This window comes from Triticum aestivum, chromosome 2D (assembly GCF_018294505.1).
Source record: "Triticum aestivum cultivar Chinese Spring chromosome 2D, IWGSC CS RefSeq v2.1, whole genome shotgun sequence".
Classification (NCBI taxonomy): Eukaryota; Viridiplantae; Streptophyta; class Magnoliopsida; order Poales; family Poaceae; genus Triticum; species Triticum aestivum.
The window spans coordinates 267926970-267948971 of record NC_057799.1 but is presented as its reverse complement, the minus strand read 5'-3'; the positions used below and the strand labels follow the sequence as shown (position 1 = coordinate 267948971).

The following is a 22002-nucleotide window of genomic DNA, read 5'->3' as shown; positions in this document are numbered from 1 at the left end:
TGTAAGTATCTGTTGTCCTTCATCACTGTACTTATATTTGTCAGCTACTTCTTCATGTACACTTTGCAGCTTATTTTCCCTTGTCCTTCATTTTTCTACACATCAGATCTACATTTACTCTTGACAAAATATTGAATAAAACCAATGTTACTGAAGAAGTTTAGCTCCGCATTGCTCTTGTCAGTGCCTTCTGCCTGTATGTTGTATTTACATTTGTACTCTACATCTTAAGTTAAATAATCGCCATTTGTACATATATTTTCACATCTATATTTACTCTTAACAAAATGTAGAATAAAGGCAATGCTCTTGAAGAAGAGTGTCCGGTAAACTTCTTGAATTGCCCCCCTCCCCCATCAATATGGACAAGGGCTTTATAGAGCTTGTCTTCACTACTAATGTAAGTTTGTCCTCCTCAAGCCTTCAAACTATGAACAATGGTCTGGTGAAGCTGGCCACTCCTGCACAATGCCATTTCCTGTCGTCTTAACTATGAACAATGCCTATTGTGTTAATGAGATTTTAAACCGTGTCTCTTTATTTCTGACAAAGAAATGAGATGAATTAACAGTGCTGATGCTTATACGTGCAAAACCTGTTATCTACCTACTTGTTTCTCTTTCAGGGTGACAGCACTACTGCTAGGAAGAACTGCCACAATGATAGTGAGACGAACCCATTGTTTGTCCCTCTAACATATATTCCAGAGAAGAAGGCAACACATCTTGAGGGTAGGGATACAACCACAAAGTCATATCTTGATGTAGTGTTGAACTTACTCAGTGACACAAGCTCGACGAAGTCGCCGCCTGAATCTGTTCGACTTCTTCAGTCTGAAATTCAAGCAGAAAGACATGCTTCTGCTCAAATCCGACTGGAACTCCAATCTCTATGCAAGATTAACCGTAAGTACAGGACGTCTATTGATGCTATGCAGCTTAAGTTGGTGGATATAAGCGTCAAAGAAGCGCAGTCTCATCAGGTTGCTAAGCTGCTTGCGCTGCAGCTCCTGGGTCGGGCTAACCTTTCTTGAACTGTGTTGAAGTGATGTCGGTTCTGTCTATTATTTTGTCGGTCCGCCCTGTTAACTTCCACTGATGGCGACCTGCCCAGTTTATGTAATCTGCTGTCTGGTTGCCCTTTTATTATCACTAGTGGCGAACTTTGATGCCGAGGGATGTAATATACTGTAATTTTATTGTTGTACAGTCTAGGTTTATTCTTTTTCGTGATGTTGTAATTTATTTGTTGTTTCTGTTGTCGTTGCTCTGAGAAAAGGTAGTAATATTCGATCGGTGCCAATGAGCTAATAGGTTTGGTTTATAAAATAATAATTTCTGTACTAAAACTGGCCGGTCGCCAATCGCTAGTACGGGCCGAACCGTGGGCCTACAATCATCTTGGGCCATTAGTTTGGTCTAGCCTTAATCTGGCCCAGTATTAGTTCCGGGCCTTTAAAAGGCCCGAGTAAACCGCTTGCCTTAATTGGGCCCGAAAATTGAATAGGCTTTTTATTGAAATGTTTTTGGGCCTTGGCTGACCCAATTACATGACGGGCGGGAAGCAGGCCGGATGTATAATGCGCCTAAATTAGGCCCAACACTCTCAAGGGCCTTTAACGGGCCTATAGGCAGTTTGGGCTAGAATGTATCCACGAAGACTATGGGCCGTTAAGAGGCCGAAAGTAACTACGGACCATAATTAGGCCCATGTGCAACTCGGGCCTTTAAATGGCCGAAAGTGAAACCGGGCCGAAAGAGGCCCATATATAGACAGGGTCGCTGACAGGACGAAACTGGTATCGGGTCGAACTGTTAAACGGGCCATTAAGAGGCCGAAGAGCAAATCAGGCGCCAATGGGCCCAATGGCACAGTAGCTATTAAATGGGTCGTATCTGTTATGGGCCATACTTTGGCGCAAGAAATGAAAGTCAGTTAACGGGCCAGATCAGGTGTGGACCGTAATTTGGCCCAAACTATGCAGGCTGTTAACGGGCCGGATCTGACATGGGTCATAAACTGGGCCCAGAATATAGCAGTCATTTAATGGCCCGTATCTGATGTGGGCTATAATTTGGTCTAGAAAATGTTAGGCTTTTAACGGGCCGGCCCATTAGATCTGACGAAATCTTGTGGCCTGTTCCTGGGCCGGCTTTTAGACCTATATGGGCCTCTATTGGGCCGTCCCACGTGTCAACGTTTCATTGGCGATCTTGTCAAATGGACAGTTGACATCTGTCCCAATGTTGAGCCGACACGTGGTTCGTCGGCGAATGAGAATTTTACACGTGGAAAATCGGCATTGGTCGGGGCTGTTAACGGGTTATTGGATCCAAACCGGAACCCGATAGCTTAACAGCGATCCGTTACAGTGGATGCCATGTGTCGGTCACCCTTGACGAAAGCACTTCTATGATGCACGATTTATCATCATGGAAGTGAACACTTCCGTGATGATAATTTTGGTAATGTCATGGAACACTTCTACGACAGCACAGGTATGACTATCTTGATTCTGTCATAAAATCGTCATGGATGTACATGCATGACAGAAAACGTGACCTACTGTGACAAACACGTATCATCACGGAAGTGTATTTTTTGTAGTGTGGGGAGGAGCGCCTGTAGTCAGGCCCCGGGGATGTAGTCATGATGGTGAACCTCATTAACAAATCTCGGTGTCGTACCTCGTGTGATTGCTTGATCCTCGGTAAATCAAAGGTGGCCTCGGATTTATTCTAACAGCTTGCAAGCAATCCATGGTTTCTCGCAATAGCACTGAAGGAAAGTATAAGGCAGTTGTCAATGCCACAGCTGAGCTTATCTGGGTACAGACTCTGTTGAGAGAGTTGGGAGTATCTCAAGATCAGCCACCGGTCCTTTCATGTGACAATATTGGTGCGACCTGTCTTTCATCCAATCCGGTCTTTCATGCTCGAACCAAGCACATCGAAGTTGACTATCATTTTGTGAGGGAACGTGCTGCGCAAAAACTTCTTCATATCAAGTTTATCTCTTCTAAAGACCAACTTGTTGACATCTTCACGAAGCCACTTCCACAGCCTCAGTTCGAAGGTTGTAGACGTAATCTTAATTTGCTATGTACTTCAGGCCACAGTTAAGATTGAGGAAGGGTGTTAGACTGTATGTATACATAGCTTCTGTGTGTAACTGTGTATTGTATTTGTACACACGATGTACCCCTATATATATAAGAGAGCCACACCCGTATTAGGCTGTCGAGCAGTTTCCCACAACCCTAATCTTTATAGAAAGAGGAAGCGCATTGTTGTGTGGCTTCGATCAAGGCCTTGTGAGGTAACTGAATTATGTAATGCATATATGTTTGGTGCTTGATCTATAAACTCTTTTTCTCCCTGAAAGTAATAATAATAATAATAATAATAATAATAATAATAATAATAATAATAATAATAATAATAATAATAATAAAGAATAGGGATCCACCCATACATCCATATCTTAGCATCTACTAGCAAATCTGCCCGTGCGTTGCAACGGGAGGAGAAAAACTACACTCTCGTAGACCGAATAGCTCAAAACCTCCCGCACACATTCGACGACATCAACAAACTCCTTAATTGTACAACATGATATATTGTGTTGGGCAAAACATAAATGTGGGATGAGTCCATAAGTATGTACCTGGCTATGAGTATTTCTTCATAGCCTTGCTAACGTTCCTCAGTGATGCCTAACAAATATTGCATTAGCTTGAAAACAGCAAAGTCCATTTTATTACTCAATGATAGCATATACATAACACCTAGCATCCCATAGCACGGCCACCACCACTTCTGAACTTCCGCTGACAAATATGACGGGCTTTGCATTGGAAGGAAAAAATATGCTAGTATTCTCATAAAATAATGCAACATGTCAGAACTATAAATATCAAACTGAAAATTAGTTTTGATGAACAAGAAACATGATTTGCTATGGAGAAATACCAGACGACATGAACGTTCTAGCATAGCATTACTTAAGGTGGGGGTCTTCCCTGAAAGGAAGGAATCAGGTGAATCCACCACCTTAAAGCATCACTGCCATTTGCGTGAAAACATCTCCTGCCCACCATCAACATCATTGTATCCCTACGGCCTGTAAAAGTCCTTTGACGCGACACAGCCTCGGCTTCGTGATCACGACCACTGTTTTTTTCTAGTTTGAAAAAATCTTTGCAATTAGAGTATTTCCTAAACAAAGTAATTTATAGCTTTCATCTGAAGATATATATGCACCAGATATTTGAGAAATTAATAAGCACTATTAATGTTGAGGTATGAATAAGCAAAAAGCTCTATATTGATACTGAAGGCCAAAAGGTTTTCTATGTAGTTGACATCGCACTGACATATCTGCAGTCTGCACTATTAATTATCACTGTAGGACTAAAAACAGTTATAAATTAAGTTAAGAAGGAAGATGTTGAAACAGACTCTAAAACGAAGACTCCCACATCGCAAATTGTTGTATGGACTATACCCATGAAGAGGCTATACATCATATTTTCTCCAACTAAAACAGAGAAACAACGATGAGCAAAAGAAAATCACGGGCAGACCAAGGCTGCTAATTTGCACTAAGTGTTGACCTAGGTAGGCCAGAGGCAGCTGCTTAAGCGGCCAATCTGTGGTGGTGGTCTTCCATATACTCCGTAATTAACATTAACATTAGAAGCAGATTTAGTACCAGTTATGACATTTATTCTAAGCTAATTACATATGTTAATGGAGTGCACCCCATCCACACCACAACCCATCCCTAGAATCCACCCGACTCGCCTCTTTGTGTCATTGAGAGAAGTTGACATACAGACGAACAGAAGGAGGCAATAAAGGCAGTTGTAGCTTATCCCGTCTTCCTCCTCCTGTGCCTTCTTCCTCCTCAACGTCCTTTCAGTGCCTTGCTCCTACTCCACCAGTCCTCTCCCTTCTTCCTCCTACTCTATGTCCTCCCCATCCTCCATCTCCCCACCGTGTGGCTCTCCGTCCGTCTCTTGCCTCCCTCTTAATTATACGCTCCTCACGACCGCCTCCGCTGCCGGATTCGCCACCACCAGGCACCTCGCCCCCGCCTCAAAGAAACACCAGTAGCGCGGATGCATTGTTGCCTTGCTTGCGAATCTTACAGCGCGCCTCCTCTCCCTCAATGACCGCCTCTTGACGGACCAAGGCGACAAGGGCTTGGTTCTCGAGCCACTCAACTACGCCCGCGATGCGCTCCGGGGGTGCGCGACCGCAATGGCTTGCCAGGACCAAGTTAGCAACTGCACTGACATGTCGTGTCGGGAGCCGCCGCGCTTGACGATGTAACCAGGAGCCGCCGGCTGGGTGAAGGACCCCCTGCAAGAGGTGACTGAAGGCGGGGATTTGTTTAGTTTTAAAGTGTTTTGGTGCTCCTTGTGGTTTTCTTTTTTCGGAACAAACTCCTTGTGGTTTCCTAGTTGTATAGGATATGGAATTGAACTTCGATTGAACAGACACGGATAGCCTCGTAGGTGATGTGAGGTCACCACGGTTTCAATCCATCTAAGCACAATTTTTTTTCTGAATTTTTTTTTAATCTTTATGATTAACACAAAATCAACGGATAGAAAGGCGTGGCGTATGGAGAACTATGAAAGCCTCTTTTTTTAATATTAGGTATAGACTCATCATCCACAATCCTCTTACTTTTTGGGCGTTACTGCTTTGTGTTTGCTGACATACATCTGCACACGATGAAAATTCGTCTACTTTTTATCTAGGCCACAAATGATGTTATTGGATGGAATTTTTCACATGCATGAATTATTTTATATTTTTTAGACATCACCAAAGAAAATTGAGGAGAGATAATATGGGTTGCTCCAGCAACTAGTAGCACAAATTCCTCCTTCAAGCAACGAAAACATGGCAATTTCGTGTCATATCTTCCCTTGTAGTGTACGCGTATAATATCACGCACTTCTTCCGTTACCACACACCAACGTACACATCATTCGGTAAATAGTATACAGAAGACAACAAATCATTGTAAGCAGTACAGGCAAGAGAATCAAGCTATCAAGCAATGTTTCAAAAAAAAAAAGGGAAAGGCTTCAAACAGTAGATAGAGCCAAACAAAAGGAAAGAAATAAAATGGGAAACATTAATCACACCAACAATTTTATATACAAAATCATTCCATGTTCAAGTATTTAATACATTTGCCAAATTACTTTACTATATGCTCTTTTAACTACAACACTTTCCATTTCTGCACATCTCTTGTTTACTCAAATTCTCACAGAACACTGAAAATCTAAGTACAAAATACAGTTACGGAGATGAAAACATATGCTCATCATTATTGACTATAAGATGGTAATCTCAGCCTTGAATATACCCGACAGGGGCTGCAATCGCCACTTTTGTATAATGGCAATCTTGGCATTGAACTTACCCGCTAGGCGCTGCAATGGCTATATCCTCAATACTACTTTTGTCGAACATTATCTCTGTAGGTTTCAAACACCCACGAATGAATTCCTGCCCAAGTTGCGCCCGCTCATTGTCTCCAAAACCAAACACGATACCTTTATTTGTCACTGCAACAGTATGGTATAGTCCAGTGCTTATCTGAGAGACATAATGACCAGACAGGCTGTCGAGAACGCGAGGCTGCATCACTTTGTCAGATGATCCGCGGTCAGGAAACCCTAAACTCCCAAAGCCCATCCATCCAAATGCAAAAACTGAGCCTTCATCAGTGAGAACAAAGGTCTTTCTCTTTCTTGCGCATACCTGTCCAAATTCACGAACACAAAAGCTTTTACATATGAAACTTGTGTAATTATGCTGGTAAAAGTATTGAAAGATAACAACATTTTCATTAGAACATGCAACTTCAGTCTCATGCTTTGCATGAACTTTAAGCCGAGCATAGCACTGGACGGGCACGTTCAGAACCGGCTGGTAAATGCCGCCCATGAAATCTGGACAGCACTGAGATACTTTCTTGTTCGTGCATAAAGTAAGACATAATTCAATACCTGGACAGTTATATACAAATACGAAAGGGAATACATCTGACAAACAATTACTCCCCGGCAGGGCTCTTGTTGCAACTAATGGATTCCCGACAGATAGGATAAGGAGAAGATGCTGAAACTTGTCCATACAGTCAAACATCCATTAAATGAATTGGTGCAGATGCTCCAATAGTTTTGATGTTTCACTAAATGGTTTCCTCAATGATTAACTAAATATGGATTATGTAGCAAATTTCAAACATCACTCTCCTGACTAGATGTTTCACTAAATGGTTTCCTCAATGATTAACTAAATATGGATTATGTAGCAAATTTCAAACATCACTCTCCTGACTAGATGTTTCACTAAATGGTTTCCTCAATGATTAACTAAATATGGATTATGTAGCAAATTTCAAACATCACTCTCCTGACTAGAAGACGAATTGGAAAACACCTATATTGCGAGATTCAAAACTCAAATAATTTGTTGGTTCCAGAAATGTAAATTTTTGGAACCATTTTCTACTTTCAACATAGACTTATGAATCGTACACTATTAAATTTATTAGTAGTAATATGACTAGAAAGAAATTCAAATAGACTCAACTTTATTTGTGATTGTTCTGTAATCTAAATTAGTGTTAAATACAAAATATGAACACTAATTGAGGTCTGCTACTAGTAGTTGTTGCTTTGGTTCCTGCTACTTTTAAGTACAATGTTCGACCTTCTCTCATTAAATGCAGTATTGTGATTCTTCTGCGAAAGAAGCTAAGGGCATCTCCAACACCGCCCCCGAAAATGGGCCGGTAAGTCCGCAAGCTCAAAATAAAAGCATATCAAATCTTCGATGAATGAAAATATTCAAATGCAACAGTACTTTTAATTTAAATATCACCCCCTCTGTAAACTAATATAAGATCTTTTAGATCACTGATCTTATATTAGTTTACAGAGGGAGTACAATCCAACTAAGTTTTCAAATAAAATAGTTAAAACTTGAATTCAACTCGATCAGATGCTCGAGTTGTCCATTTAACCAATCACAGATGCTCAATCAAATCTTCCTTGAGCTGCTCATGAGTTGCTCGATGCCGAATTTGTTGATGCATTTGAATAAACTCATCAAACGTGGCCGGATTCTGATCTGATAGTTGGATAGGATCACACCCATGTTCTCAAATTCCAGACCTCCGGCAACATCTTCACCCTCATCCTCCACGATCATCTTTGTGCGTGATCACGCAACATGTCATCACCTCCCACAAGGTCTCATGATCCCATTGTTTAGCAGGTCCACGAACAACTGCAAAACCGGCTTGGAGCGCTCCAAATGCCCTCCCCGCATCCTTTCTAACTCCTTGTCTTTGGGCAAAGTGAGCTCTTTTCTAACCAACTGCATCATAGATGGTCTTGACTAACGTAGTCCACGGATGATTGATACCGTCGATCAGATAGTAACCCATGGTCATTGTACTGATGCCCATTGACTGTATAGTTGCAAGGAGGAGCTTGCCCTTCAGTCAAACTAGCAAACAATGGAGACCGCTACAGCACATTGATGTCATTGTGAGACCCGGACATGCCAAAGAAAGGGTGCCAAATCCAGAGGTCATGTGATGCAACTGCTTCAAGAATGATGATGGGCTTCTTAACATGGCTCTGAAATTGCCCTTGTAGGGCTTTGGGCAATTCTTCTATTTGTAGAGCTTTTGAGCAATTCTTCCACCTCCAGTGCATGCAATCAAGAGATCAGAGCAAACCTGGCCACCCTCTTGCTTCCAACATTGCCAAGATCCTTTCTGTGTCGGCAACAGTTGGTTCTCTCAAGTACTAAGGTCCAAACACCTCGACCGCCGCAACAAATCTGACCATGGCATCTCCACATGTGCTCTCAGACATCCGGAGGTACTCGTCCCATGAATCTACGGCCGTGCCATATGCAAGCATCCGCAATGCAGCCATGCACTTCTGGTAACCAGAGAATCCAATTCTTCCTACGGGATCCTTCTTCGAGATGAAGTAATCATTGTAGGACCGGACACCATTGTAGAGGGGATCAAAGACATTTTTTCGCATCCTGAAAGCGCCGGTGAAAATTGTCCGTGAATAAGGCATCAAGGGCAAAGTAGTCGTCCATCGGCATCAAATGGCCCCGTGCCCTATTCCGGTTCCATGCTTGATGATCCTTGTCTCCTTGATCGATCCCTTGAAATTGAGAACATGCTCTTCCGCACGCTCCGCGTCTACAAGGACCACTTGCATCATCGCCGTTTCATCCGCATAATCCTTCTCGTCAGACAACTCAACGAGTGCTCGTATAAGTACTCATGAATCCTCAAACAGGCAAAAACTTTAGCATGGGCATTTCACCAAACACTTGTCGGGTGGTAAACGGACGAGAGTTGTGGACCAACGCCATAGGCAAAGCGGCGGGAGCGGAGGAGGTCGTGGAGGTCCAGGGGTGTAGAGCAGCGGCTGCGGCGCGGGAGGAAGCGGATGTAGAGAAAGAGGGAAGGGATGGAGACGCGGGGTTGGGTGGCCCGGGGGTGTCGGAGACTCGGAGTCCTACATGACAGCGGTCCGGACTCCCGCAAAGCCTCACAAGAGATGGAGACGCGGGGTTGGGTGGGCCGGGGGTGTCGGAGACTTGTAGTCCTACATGGCAGCGGTTTGACAAGCGGACTGATCCGCGGACCGATGCGGGGCGGCGTTGAAAGGCAAACTGCATCTGGACAGCGAGTTCCGGATGTATGCGGGCGATTCAAGGGTCCACTTTGCAAATACCCTAAGGCTGGTCATAGTGGTGAATAACTTAGACTAGTAATATGCATATGTTACTAGTCTATATGTTAGTACTGCCTCTGTTCACAAAAATAAGGTGCTCTAACTTCTTTCTGAATCGAATGTATATAGATACGTTTTACCGTGTTTGTTCATTCATTTCTATCTGTATGTAGTCCATATTGAAATATCCAAAACATCTTATATTTGTGAACGTAGGGGGTACTTCCATAGTGGGTAGTATCATATGTGTGATAACATAGAGACCTTCATTTATTACTTTGTAATCATTTTTCATTGGGAAGCGCTATGTGATGGTAACACATTAGAGCAAGTACAATAAGCTTATGTAAGCAGGCTATAAGAATTAAAATATTATTTTCCTGATGACATGGAGGGAAGAGAAGAGGAGAGAGAAGATGAGCTGGCTACAGAATAAGAGCCAGCTGCAGCACGTGCTCCTAGGCACTATGTGAGAGTGGGAAGTGGGACATGTATTAATAAGTAGCAGAACTTTATGTGTAACTATTGTACTTGCCGGCTATAAGGTTGGCTATAGATGACATGGCGAAGTCATATAGCCATCAGCTGGATATACTATTAACCATGCTCTTAGAGCAAGCACAATCAGCAGGCTGCAAGGATTAAATTATTATATTTCTGCTGAGTTGGATGAGAGAGAAGAGAGAGAAGTGAAGCGAGCTGTAGATTAACAGCCGGCTGCAACACAGACTCCAAGAAACAATGTGAGAGTGTGAAGTGGGCCATGCATTAAAAAATAGTACTCCCGCCGTTCCAAAATAAGTGTCTCAACCTTAGTAGTACAAATTTGAGACACTTATTTTGGGACGGAGGGACTACTACTTAGCAACTAGCTACTATACATGTTGGCAATTAGGTTGACTATATGTGACATGGCAACTTTATATAGTCGGTTGTTGGCTATACTATTAATCATGCTCTTATGTTAATCCATTTGTCTCTCCTCTTTAATTACCTGCCATGTCATCTTTTTTGCCTGTGTGGCATGCATGTTACTATGTTATTACTCCCAATATGAGTAGTCTAAAAAGTAGATGGAGGTTGGTGTATATTGCCATGCACGGTGGTAAATATTGTCAATGTACTCAAAAACAGCCCCCCCCCCCCCCCCTCCCGAGCACACCAAAATGGGCCTCCCAAAAATATGTTGAAGCTTGGCCTCGTCCAGTTATGCTACGAGCCAATCAAGCAAATCATTTATAAGAGTTGAAGAAATGCTCCGAGTTATGCTATCAGCCAATCAAGCAAATCATAAATCATTCACAAGAGTTGAAGAAATGCTCCGAGCATAACAGCATAACACCTCGCACAGCTAAATGAGCGCACCTTGATGTATTTGAGCACCACCAGGCTACCGAGCACGGCCAAAGCCTCCGAGCGTGGCTACCCTGGGCTCAAGCGGTTGGGTTGGGTAAAAGTGAATTTGCCCGCAGCACATTTAATGCCAAGCAGGCTATCGACCGTATCCCGCTGCACGCTATGTATTCTAGGGGAATGATGATGCTGTCGCAAGGCGGTATCGCGATACCCCGCACGGTAAGGGGGCAGCTGATCAGACTGGCACGACAATAGAGTGCCACTTTTTGACTATGGCTCTGACACCCTGACCAGGGCTGCTGCTTCCATCAACTACTTTTTGACTATGGCTCTAGTGCCCTGACTAGGGCTGCTGCCTCCATCAAGTACCAACACTGATGCGTGCAGCCTAGAACTTTGGGATTGTTTTTAGCCCCTGGCCGAACAACTAAAAGGGGGTCTCCACTGAACCCTGGTTTTGACGATCATACATCAACAAATACATTATGAGCAAGGGCCCAAGGCGCAATTAAAAAGGAATATTCAATATCAAAGAAGGGGGATATGTGAGGAATACAACTTGCTGTACTAAATGTTGCACATATCTCCATACCACTGAATGGTCAGACAACAGGGGGGGGTGGAACCGAGAGCTAGCAGGTATTTCCCGCATAGCTCTTCCTTTTTTTTAACACGTGCGATGAGTTAAGTACTTGCAACAGGCAACCTCAGTCCCATATCGCTTTGGAGCTTCTTCCAGAAAAATGCATAACACTACTTTTTCGCAGCTAGATAATTTGATCAAATCAAGTATAAAAATATATTCTTCTATGCTTTAGTGAAGTCAGGAGGAAAGTGTTGTGTAAACAAATTCAACGGACCTGTACAGCAACTTGACCCTTCAGGCCGACAATCAATTCTGGGCTAGTTTTATCATTTTCATCACCATGACCTAATGCTCCACAGTAGCCTCTACCCCATGTATAGACCTGGAGAGAAAAATCCGACTTTTACTTCTGTCTGGAGTGTATAGAAGTCAAAAAAGATAGTTGAAAGTCCATTGAACAATATACTCACATATCCCAGCGCATCAAGAGCTACAGCATGCTCATCTCCAGCGGATACACGGACAACAAGAATGTTCCTCCTCTTAAATGATTGGATTGCACGTGGAAGAAGTTCATTGTGCTGATCCCCATGTCCAAGACAGAAGTTAGTACAAGACCCAAAAGAATAAACTGTCCCATCATCAGTCACAGCAAATGTATAGCTTGCACCAGCTGCAACCTGCACCACTGGACTGGGACCTTTGAATAATTCAACAATCTTTGGAGCAGCCCTGTCTGTAGTGTCACCATGACCAAGCTGGCCATGTGTGTTACTTCCACATGTATACACTAGCCCCTTCCTTGTAAGTATCACAGTGAAACTTAGACCAGTAGCAACCTGTGAAAACAACAAGATAACATGAAACTAGGGCTGTGCATCACAAAGAAAAGGGGAACTGAAATTGAGCACTTGGAACAAGAGCTAAGCAATTTGATAAATCAATGAAAATAGCACATGCACATGGAAATAATAATCAGTAACAAAAATTACACAAATCCCACATATGACAACCAACATGTTGATTTAACATGTAACTGAAACCAGAGTTAGTACCAAGGGTGAAAGACAGGGATCAGGTGGTTTAGCAAACCAAAAGGGATATATAACATGTGAAGCTGATTTTCAAGATCCTGCAGACATGTTGATGGCACATGACTAAGAAGTAAGAACTAGAAGAGGAACATCAATCTTCTGCGGCATCGAAGCTGGTCTGCTGGGCCATTTATTCGTATAACCATTCAGTTGCCATTCAAGTTTTAAAACGTTATATTTGCATCTTCGCGGCAGGTAAAGAATCCCATGTTTGCTGGGCTGGTCCACATAACATCTCTCCCTCAAAAAACAGCTTGTCTGCAATCCGTAGGTTGTCAATGGCTCATTGTTGTGACACATGAGCACTAGAAATCTGCTGGAGTAGTCTACGAACAAGTGAATGGCAGACGCGCTAACTCGCCCAAGGGAATTTGCATGAAGTGACGGCCCTAACTGAACATGGCATGTTGGCATGCCGAAATCACGCTCGAGCTGAAGGTACCCGAATTGACCGTCACTGCTGAGGTGGTAGGCTGCAGTCCAGACCTTGTCGTCATCGTCCTTGCGCTGTCCATGAAAAAACTGCTCGCACCTATTGAGCCAACCAGGAGGATCAACTGAGCCATCATATGCTGGGATGTCAAGCTTGTGGAAGGCGGGCACGCTGGAACCAGAACCTGAGCCTACGTGATGGTTAGGCAGGAGCGGACGGGAGGTGATGGGCGGGACCCATGGATGGATTGTGGAGGGGGGCGTGGCCATAACAGTGTATGAAATTGGTTGTCAGGTGGAGACGGGAAGGCAGCGGCGCTCTGCGGCAGCTGCTGCTGTAAAGCTGTTCATGGTAGGGCTGCTACTGGTAGGTGGGCGGTAAAATTGGGAGGGAAATAGGATGGGATTTGATATTAGGGGCAGCTGCGAGGGGGGGCAGAGGTGCTGTTGGTGAGGGGAAGCACCAGGAGCGCGTCGTTGCTGGGAAGGAGAACCAAGGACACGGAGGCGGCGGCGCGGGCGGCTGCTGCAGCCGCGGGATCTGGTAGCGGGGGCAGGGCCGGCGACCGTTGCTCGAGCGTCATCACATGCTTCACCAGCACGGCGAGGGGCGCCTGGTCCTCACTCATTGCCGTATGAAGGTCTCCAATTGCTTCCTGATGATCTTCATTTGCTCCACAACCTCGATCTAGATTTCTTTGCCTGCCATTGCAGATAGATCTGATACCAAATTGAAAGGACCTACTAGGCATAACCCTAATTACTGAAAAGTAAATAAAAGTAAACGACAATATTCTTCTCTCCTTCACTGAGTCGCCCCTTTATATGGTAGATGATACTTGACCAACAAGCTGGTAAATCTATTCAAACTCCAATATGATCTTTACACAGACTCTTTCCTAACAAAGTTGCTTAATCAACTAGGACTCTAATTAAGTGATAAGACTCCACATTTGACGGGCTGACCAACATAACAAGATTTACCTGCTTGCAGGAAATTCCTTTAAGGGCTAGTATTTGGGTTGGCCGAAATATAGTTCGTCCCACATCCCCATGACCGCAGCAAGCTGATGAATTATCTCCACAGGTGAACACCTGCTTAGAGAATTAACTTTAAACAGTAAGTCAAAAGTAACAAAATTATATCGTTAAGAAATATGTAGCGTCCATGAAGGAGAACTCAGTTACCTCCCCAGACTCTGTAACGAAAGCGGCATGGTTGTGAAAGGCGGATATATTAACAACACGGGCAAGCGACGGGAAGGAAACCCGACTGAATGCCACACACTGTGTAGTATCAGGACCATGTCCTAGCACACCACACAAACTGGACCCACAAGAATAGACCGAAGAGTCATGGACTAAGAGCGTGTGATATCTCCCTGTCGCTACTTGCATCTGGAAACAATACAACATGTTCACATAGATAAGAAGCCAATTTGGACATGATTTTCTAATATCAGAAAATTACAACCATTTCAGTGCCATACTAAAGAAGCCATTGCCAATAAAAAATAACAAAACAAGTTGTAGACAAAAAAGAAATAACTTCCTAGCTAATTCATTTACTTATTGGCAAACATACCAAAAAGTGTCAATCACAACAAGTTCAACATATTATTAACTCCGCAAGGAAGAAGGCTACATTTTTCTACGTAAAGTAGCAAGCCCAGAAGAACACTTCTGCCCCCCTCCAAAACAACCTAATACGCATGAAATTCAACAAAAAGCCCGAACAGTCTTGTCCACAAGAACATGTGCATGGTCAGTCATGTGGCAAACATTCTGGATACTTGTGGGATATGGTCAGGTCAAGGAAAAAGCCAAACTTCTTTCCATGAGTATCTTGAGATGTTTGCCACCAGACCATTCACAACGTGGATACACCTTTCAAGTGCCCACAGGAGGGTTGCGGTTAGCTTTCAAGTGGACATGGGCTCTGGCTGATTATTTGTGAGTTCATACATGGGAAAACCCTATAAACGATATGCTAGGGAAGAGCAAAGTCGACCCATGTCATGTCACTGGCTGGAGTGAACAACCATATCACAATGTTTCTCAAAATGTTTGTTTGATATGAAATGGAAGAAAATGTGCTTGGAAATCGAGCGGGACGGGGTGGAGAATGGCACGAGTAAACTATTAGATGCGTGTTCTCCAAAGTACAAGGGTTCTCTTGATGCAAGATGGATGGCTCAATTTTTTCCTAGAGTTATACGTTTGTTGCACATGCATGCTTAAAATGTAAGAAACCTTAAAACATACTCCCTCCGTTCCAAAATAGATGACCCAACTTTGTATTAAAGTTAGTATAAAGTTGAATCATCTATTTTGGAACAGAGGGAGTAGAACGAATTGGCAACAGAATTTACCAAGAGGCCATCATAATAAATCATTTCGAAATGAATGCATCTGATTTCATGTCATGTCCATGGTAGCATTATATGCCATAGGAGTGCATACGACAGAAAGGTTACTAAGTTTCTCATCATGAATTAGTTTTTACTGTTCACTTTGTCTTAAGATGAATATGATGCGTCCCACTTTAAGCCAAATGTGGGTGTGTGTTCTTTTCCTACTTTGGTTACTCAGAATACCTTGAGCCATGCATGACCGAATGTATCTCTAATTTATCCCAATTCCCATATGTGCAAATGTAAACCCAGTGAACCCAATCATTACGACCAACATCTCTACTCACCAAAAAGGTTGCATTTTCCCTATGTTATATCAGTAGTACTCACGTTGCCGGACGAGGTATGTACGGTATCGAAGGATTGCTCCACTGACTGCAGGAACCTCAGCACCTTCTTCCAGCTACCGCCACATCTTGCGAGGAGCTCCCCACGAGCCGCAGGCCCAATGACGGAGCAGGCCATGCGCGCTGCGCATAACCGCGACGCGGCTTGCTCAGCGAGAGGACGGAGGGCGCGGCAGGTACCCTCAAGCCTGGCGAGGTCACCAGCGGCGAGCCTGCCGGAGCTCAGTACCTCCCCGATGAGGTGGCCCGGTAACTCTTCCATGGAGAAAGCGCGAGGCGACTTCTCCCCAGCCATGGATCCACCGCCACAGCTACGAGGAATCGCTGTCCTTGGGGTGAAAAATCGGCGGTTTTTGTGCGAAATCGATCGGAATCATCCAAAGATCCGGACGAGCGTATCGAAATGGTAGGAAACCAGAAGGAAAACTAAGAGAGGCTAATCCGCGGAGTAGCGACCGATTTGCTGCGGACCAGTGAAGCGGAGCGGAGAAACCAAATCAGATCCACCAGATTCCAGGTCCCCCGCTGGAAGCTCGAACCAGCAACAGCGGATCGAATCCAAATCCAATCGGGCAAGGAAGGGCCGAATTGAATTGAATCGAATCGGCAGAAGCAGAAACTGGATAAGAATCGGTTGGTCGGAGGTGGGAATTGAAGCGGGGATGGCAAGGGGCTCCTTTCCGAGAAATTTGGCGAGTATTATATTTGTACGCACGCAAAAAGGATACGGACGAACACGAACCGACAGGAAGCAGAGGAAAGCAAGGAAGGGGAAGAGAGAGAGATAATAGAATGGCGTGAAGCCTCGCTGCGCCTGACGACTTGGCGTGAAGCCTCGCTGCGCCTGCGCGGTAGGGCCGATCGTGGCTACGGCAACATGTCAGTGAGTGTTTGCAGGGAGCGATGCGGTGTCAGTGGGAAGGAAAGAATGTTCGTTGATCGGTTCGGTGGGTGAGCGGAGGACGACGTGTCTCGGCGTCGGCGTGGCCGCCACTATCGCCTCACACTAGCCACAACGGAGAGTAACATATGCTAGTAACATACACATATCCCTAGACTATATTACTATCTTCATAGTGGATAGTAACATAAGTATGGTAACATGCAAAGCTTCATTTATTATGTTATAGACTCATATTGCATTGGAACATGTGATGTTACAGTAACTAGCTAAGTTACTACAACTCCCTCTCTCCTCATTAACTCATTGCCACAGAAGCAAATTTGCTGAGTTGGACTTGATGTTACTGCTGAAGTTACTCCCACTGTGGCTAGTCTCAGGTGATGTGTCAGGGAGGTATTGGTCACTTAGCTTTGGCTACGAACAGCGACATTGAGAGCAAGTACAATAAGCTTAGTAGGCTATAAGGATTAAATTATTGTTTTTCTACTGACATGGAGAGAGAAGAGAAGCCGGCTACAGAATAAGATCCAGCTGCAACATGCGCTCCTAGATACTATGTGAGAGTGGATCTACTCCAAGCGCTAGGGTTAGGGTTTCGGTGGCGGAGGTGGTGTGTATACTGTGGTGTCTAGGGCGGCGACTGCGTCACCCTCGACGCTGACTGGCGGAGCCTCTCCCCACGATGCGGTGCTATGGCGGAGAAGGTGAAGGAGAAGAACGTAGGGACTCCGGCGGCGATGGCTTCACCTGGGGCGACAGCGACCCCGGGCAAAGCGGTAAGTGGGGGATCTTCCAAGTCCCCCGTCATGAGCAAGACGCCGGATCCCACGTCGAGCCTCTCGGCAAGGCTGGGAGGGATGGTACTGCTAGACAAGGAGGCGGAAGGTTTCGTCTTCAAGGAACCAGATCAGATCCTGCCCAAGAACATGAAGTGGTCGGCGGTGGGGAAGGCGTTCTCGCCGAGGCCGATCAACAGGACCGTGCTTGAAAAAACAATGCAGAGGGCATGGGGGCTACACCATGAAGCAAGGTTCCGGGATATGGGTGACAATATCTTTGCAGTCCACTTTGGCAGCGAAGGAGATTGGAGGCACGCAATGACAAACGGGCGGTGGCAATACGATTTCAATGTGCTGGTACTGAAAGAGTATGAGAGCAACATACGACCCTGGGAGATGGTCTTTGATTAAGTGGACGTGTGGGTTAGAGTGACAGATCTACCACCGGGCAAAAGAACATAGGTGTTCGAAAAAGCTTTGGGCAATTGGCTTGGGGAGGTGGTGAAGGTAGATGTCGATAAAGATGGGATGGCCAGAGGCAATCAGCTGCGAGTTAGGGTAAGAATCTCAATATTTGAAACGCTGGTTTGGGGTTTTGTCCTCAAAACATCCCAGGAGGACAGGCTTGGCACGTGGTTTAATTTCCACTACGAGAAGATCCCGCACTTTTGTTTCGAGTGTGGAAGGCTTGTGCATGTAGACGGAAAATGTGAACCACCGGTTGATAAGTCAGCGCATTCGGGGGCTGGCTAAGAGCTTCCCCAGGAAGGAGCACTGGCTCCAAGAATGAGGCAAAAGGGGGGAGGGCAAATAGCAACAGCAGCTTTGTTAGCACCCAGTCGGGGGGGATGGCAGGGAACAGGAAAGCTTTGGGAGGAGTAAAGATGTTCCAACAAAACGCAATCTGAACGCTGAGTTTGACAGGCCGGAGAGATCCCGCACTGGCGGGCAGCGAAACAAGGGCCAAGCGGAGCTTACTAGCCCTTTGAAATATCATTTCAGGGGCGAGTGGCCAGAAGAAAGAGATCTCAGGCATGAAATTGAGAGAAAGAAGGAGAGGGGCCTAAGGGAACAGCTCAAGGCCCAGCAGAAACAAAGGGAGTATGAACAAATGCAGTATGAGGTAAGAGGACAGAGGGAACGTGGAGCGGTTAACAGAGATATGGATGGGATGTATGCATACAGACCCCGCTACTTTGGAGAGAGAAGGAGGGGATACTATATTAGGAAGCCCAGGCAGGTTCATGAGGAGAAGAGAGATAGAGGTAGCGGCGCAAATGTCACCCCAAACTCGAGAAAGAGACGGCCGCGTCAGATGTGGGTGGCCAAAGAGGTGGGTGACAACCATGAAGGTCACAACAATTTCATGAGGGACACTAGACAAAAGACTAACTCTGTTTTTGAGCGGATATCAGAACATGACGAGATAACGGCGGACCCTGCCAGGGCGCGGGGCCGCCGAGAGCAATGATCATCCTAGCCTGGAACTGCCGAGGGTTGGGGTTGGACTTGGCAGTGGGCGAACTACGGGACCTGGTTAGGTCGTACAACCCAGAGGTGGTGTTTTTATCAGAAACAAAAAAAGGGCTGGCGCGATGGAGAGACTAAAGTGGAGTCTGGGCTACCACCATGGAGTGGTAGTAGATTGCAAGGGCAAAAGCGGTGGACTAGCTTTGTGGTGGAGGGATCATGTGGACGTTTCAGTGAGGCCGTGGTGCCAATATTACATTGATGCAAAGATTACAATAGATGGTGTCCCCTTCAGGTTCACTGGAATCTACGGGGAACCATACGTGGACAAGAGAACGAAAACTTGGGATGTGCTCCGTTATCTTCGAACCCAAGATGACCTCCCGTGGCTCTGCGCCGGTGATTTTAATGAGACCCTGAGACAAGATGAACAGCAAGGTGGCAACCCAAGGAGCTTAAACCAGATGGCGCTGTTTGAGGACTGCATGTCCGACTGCGGACTTGCAGACTTGGGATTCAAGGGGTACCCATTCACGTGGGATAACAAGCGGGAGGTCCAAGACGTGAAAGTGTAATGCAGATTTTGCTCAGTTATTCCCAGAAATCGAGGTCCAACACGTGATGACTGAAGAATCTGACCATCAAGCGATTGTCATCAGGGTGTCAACGACACTGGCCGAGCGACGGGAGCGGGGACAGCAGCCTTTTTTATATGAAGTTGCATGGGCACGACATGCAGAGTACGATGGGATGGTGGGCGTTGCATGGGAATAGGGCCATGCAACCAATCACCAAGGGGGGAATCTTGAGACGATGTGCTACCGGCTGAGAGCTGCGTCGAAGACCATGCATGCGTGGAGCCGAACGGTTTTTGGCTCCATTAAGAGGCAGATCGCTCATCTTAAAGGGCAACTCATTGAGCCAAAGGAGTGAGCTGCACGAACTGGATACAGGCAGGAGATTAAGGACATCGAGGACCAACTACACGAACTCTATGAACGTGAGGAAGTGTATTATAAGCAGAGATCTAGGATTGACTGGTTGACTGATGGGGACAGGAACACGCAATACTTCCAAAACCGGGCCTCGCATCGCAGACGGAAGAACACGGTGAAAGGCCTGAGGAGGGATGATGGGACAAAATGCATAGATGATGAAGGAATGCGCAGGATGGCAGCACAGTTTTATGCCCATTTTTTGCTTCTGAAGGTTGAAGGGATGGGCAGCGAGTAATGCAACATATTGAAGGTGTTGTTACTGAAGAGATGAATGTGAAACTCACAAGGCCGTTCACCGATGAGGAGATTGATGTGACGCCCGGATACTTAGGCTACAGTAATCCCCCGTTAATGATGCCACGTCACTTCTGTCACTGTAGTTAATCTCGGGTTAGTTCAAAAACCGATTCAAAATTCAAATTCAAAATCAAGTCAAACAATTAAAGTTTTGAAATATTAAAAACTAAAATGTTCGGAGTGAGCCAAATAATGCATAAGTAATTATGGTGGAGAAACCACGGTTTCATAAAATGTTTAAATGCTCAAATGGGAATGAAACAACAGCATGGCCAATTTAATAAATGCCTTTTGTTAATTATAAAATGTTAAAATATTTTACTTAGGGGTTTAAACTTTAGTAACAGAGGTATAATTAGTAATACTAATTTTGGTACTACTTTTATGTTTTTATAAAACTTAGATAAGATGAGACTAAAAAATAAAACAGTAAAGGTAAAATAAGTAAAAAGAAGAGAACAAAATAGAGAACGAAATAAAAGAAAAGGACCCCCCTGGCCCAACCGGCCCGCCCACCAACCGGCCCAACCCCCTCCATAACCCATCAGGGGGCAAACCCTAACCACCCCGACCGCACACTCCCCCCCACTCCCCATGTCTCTCCCTCCCGATCCGATCTGGATCGGGGACGAACTGCTTCCCCCCCTCTCGCGACGCCAGCGCCCCAACCCCGTCGCCGGACTCCCCCATCGCCTCGACCCCGACGCCGCGCCCCATCGCTCGCCGTCGCCACCCCGTCACCGCTGGACCTCGTCGTCCACGTCCTCAGCCCCGACGACCGCACACGTCACCGCCCTCGCCAGATTCGTCAAGCCCCTCCTCGCCGGACTGCCTCCTCCACGCCGCCGTCGTCCTCGTCTACCTCCCCGAGCCCCGCTGCCCTGGACCCTACCCCCCGCGGTGAGACCCCGGCCTCTCCTTCCCCGCGCGCGCGCTCGAATCCCACTGCCCCGCCTAGCGCCCTCGCCGTGTCCGCCTCCCGCAGCTCCGCTGCTACCTTGCTCTGGGGCGTCGCCGCTCGCCTGCGCCGCCGCGCTCACCGTTGACCGCGGCTCCCGCACCGCCCCGACGCCACTGCTGGCCGAATTGCCCCGCGGTGGTCCGGCCGCACCCTCCACGGCTCCGACGTCCTCCTCCGGCGACCGCCCGCTTCGCTACGGCCCTGCCCCGCTATGGCCTCGCCGGCGCCCACCCGCGCACACCGGCCGTCGCCCGGTGGCCTCGCCCCGCCGCACCTCCTGCGGGCAAGTGCCCGCCCAGGCGCCATTCGCCCGTTGCCCGTTCGCCCACGCCCGCAATGGCCCCAAGGGCCTATGACAGCTGGGCCCCGCCCCCTAAACATTTTATATAAAAAAGAGAATAAAATAAATAAATAAATAATAATTAAAATAATTAATTAATTAATTAATATAAATAATCCTATTTAATTAATCTAATTAACTAGTTAGTTTAATTAAATAGTAATTAGATTAGTTAAATCCTAATTAGACTAAACAGTCAATGACGAGCGGGACCCACAC

The 22002-nt window shown here is 45.8% G+C and overlaps 1 protein-coding gene across 1 annotated transcript; it reads right to left on the bottom strand.

The window, feature by feature from the left end:
* Positions 1–6135: 6135 nt before the first annotated feature.
* On the bottom strand, positions 6136–16835 carry LOC123052738 (ultraviolet-B receptor UVR8). Its single transcript, XM_044476057.1, has 6 exons — positions 16018–16835; positions 14462–14671; positions 14258–14368; positions 12218–12586; positions 12022–12129; positions 6136–6788 (listed from the first exon to the last, which is right to left on the bottom strand). The coding sequence occupies exons 1-6, from the start codon at positions 16327–16329 to the stop codon at positions 6444–6446; spliced, it is 1455 nt and encodes a 484-aa protein (XP_044331992.1). The 5' UTR covers positions 16330–16835; the 3' UTR covers positions 6136–6443.
* Between the last annotated feature and the right edge of the window lie 5167 nt (positions 16836–22002).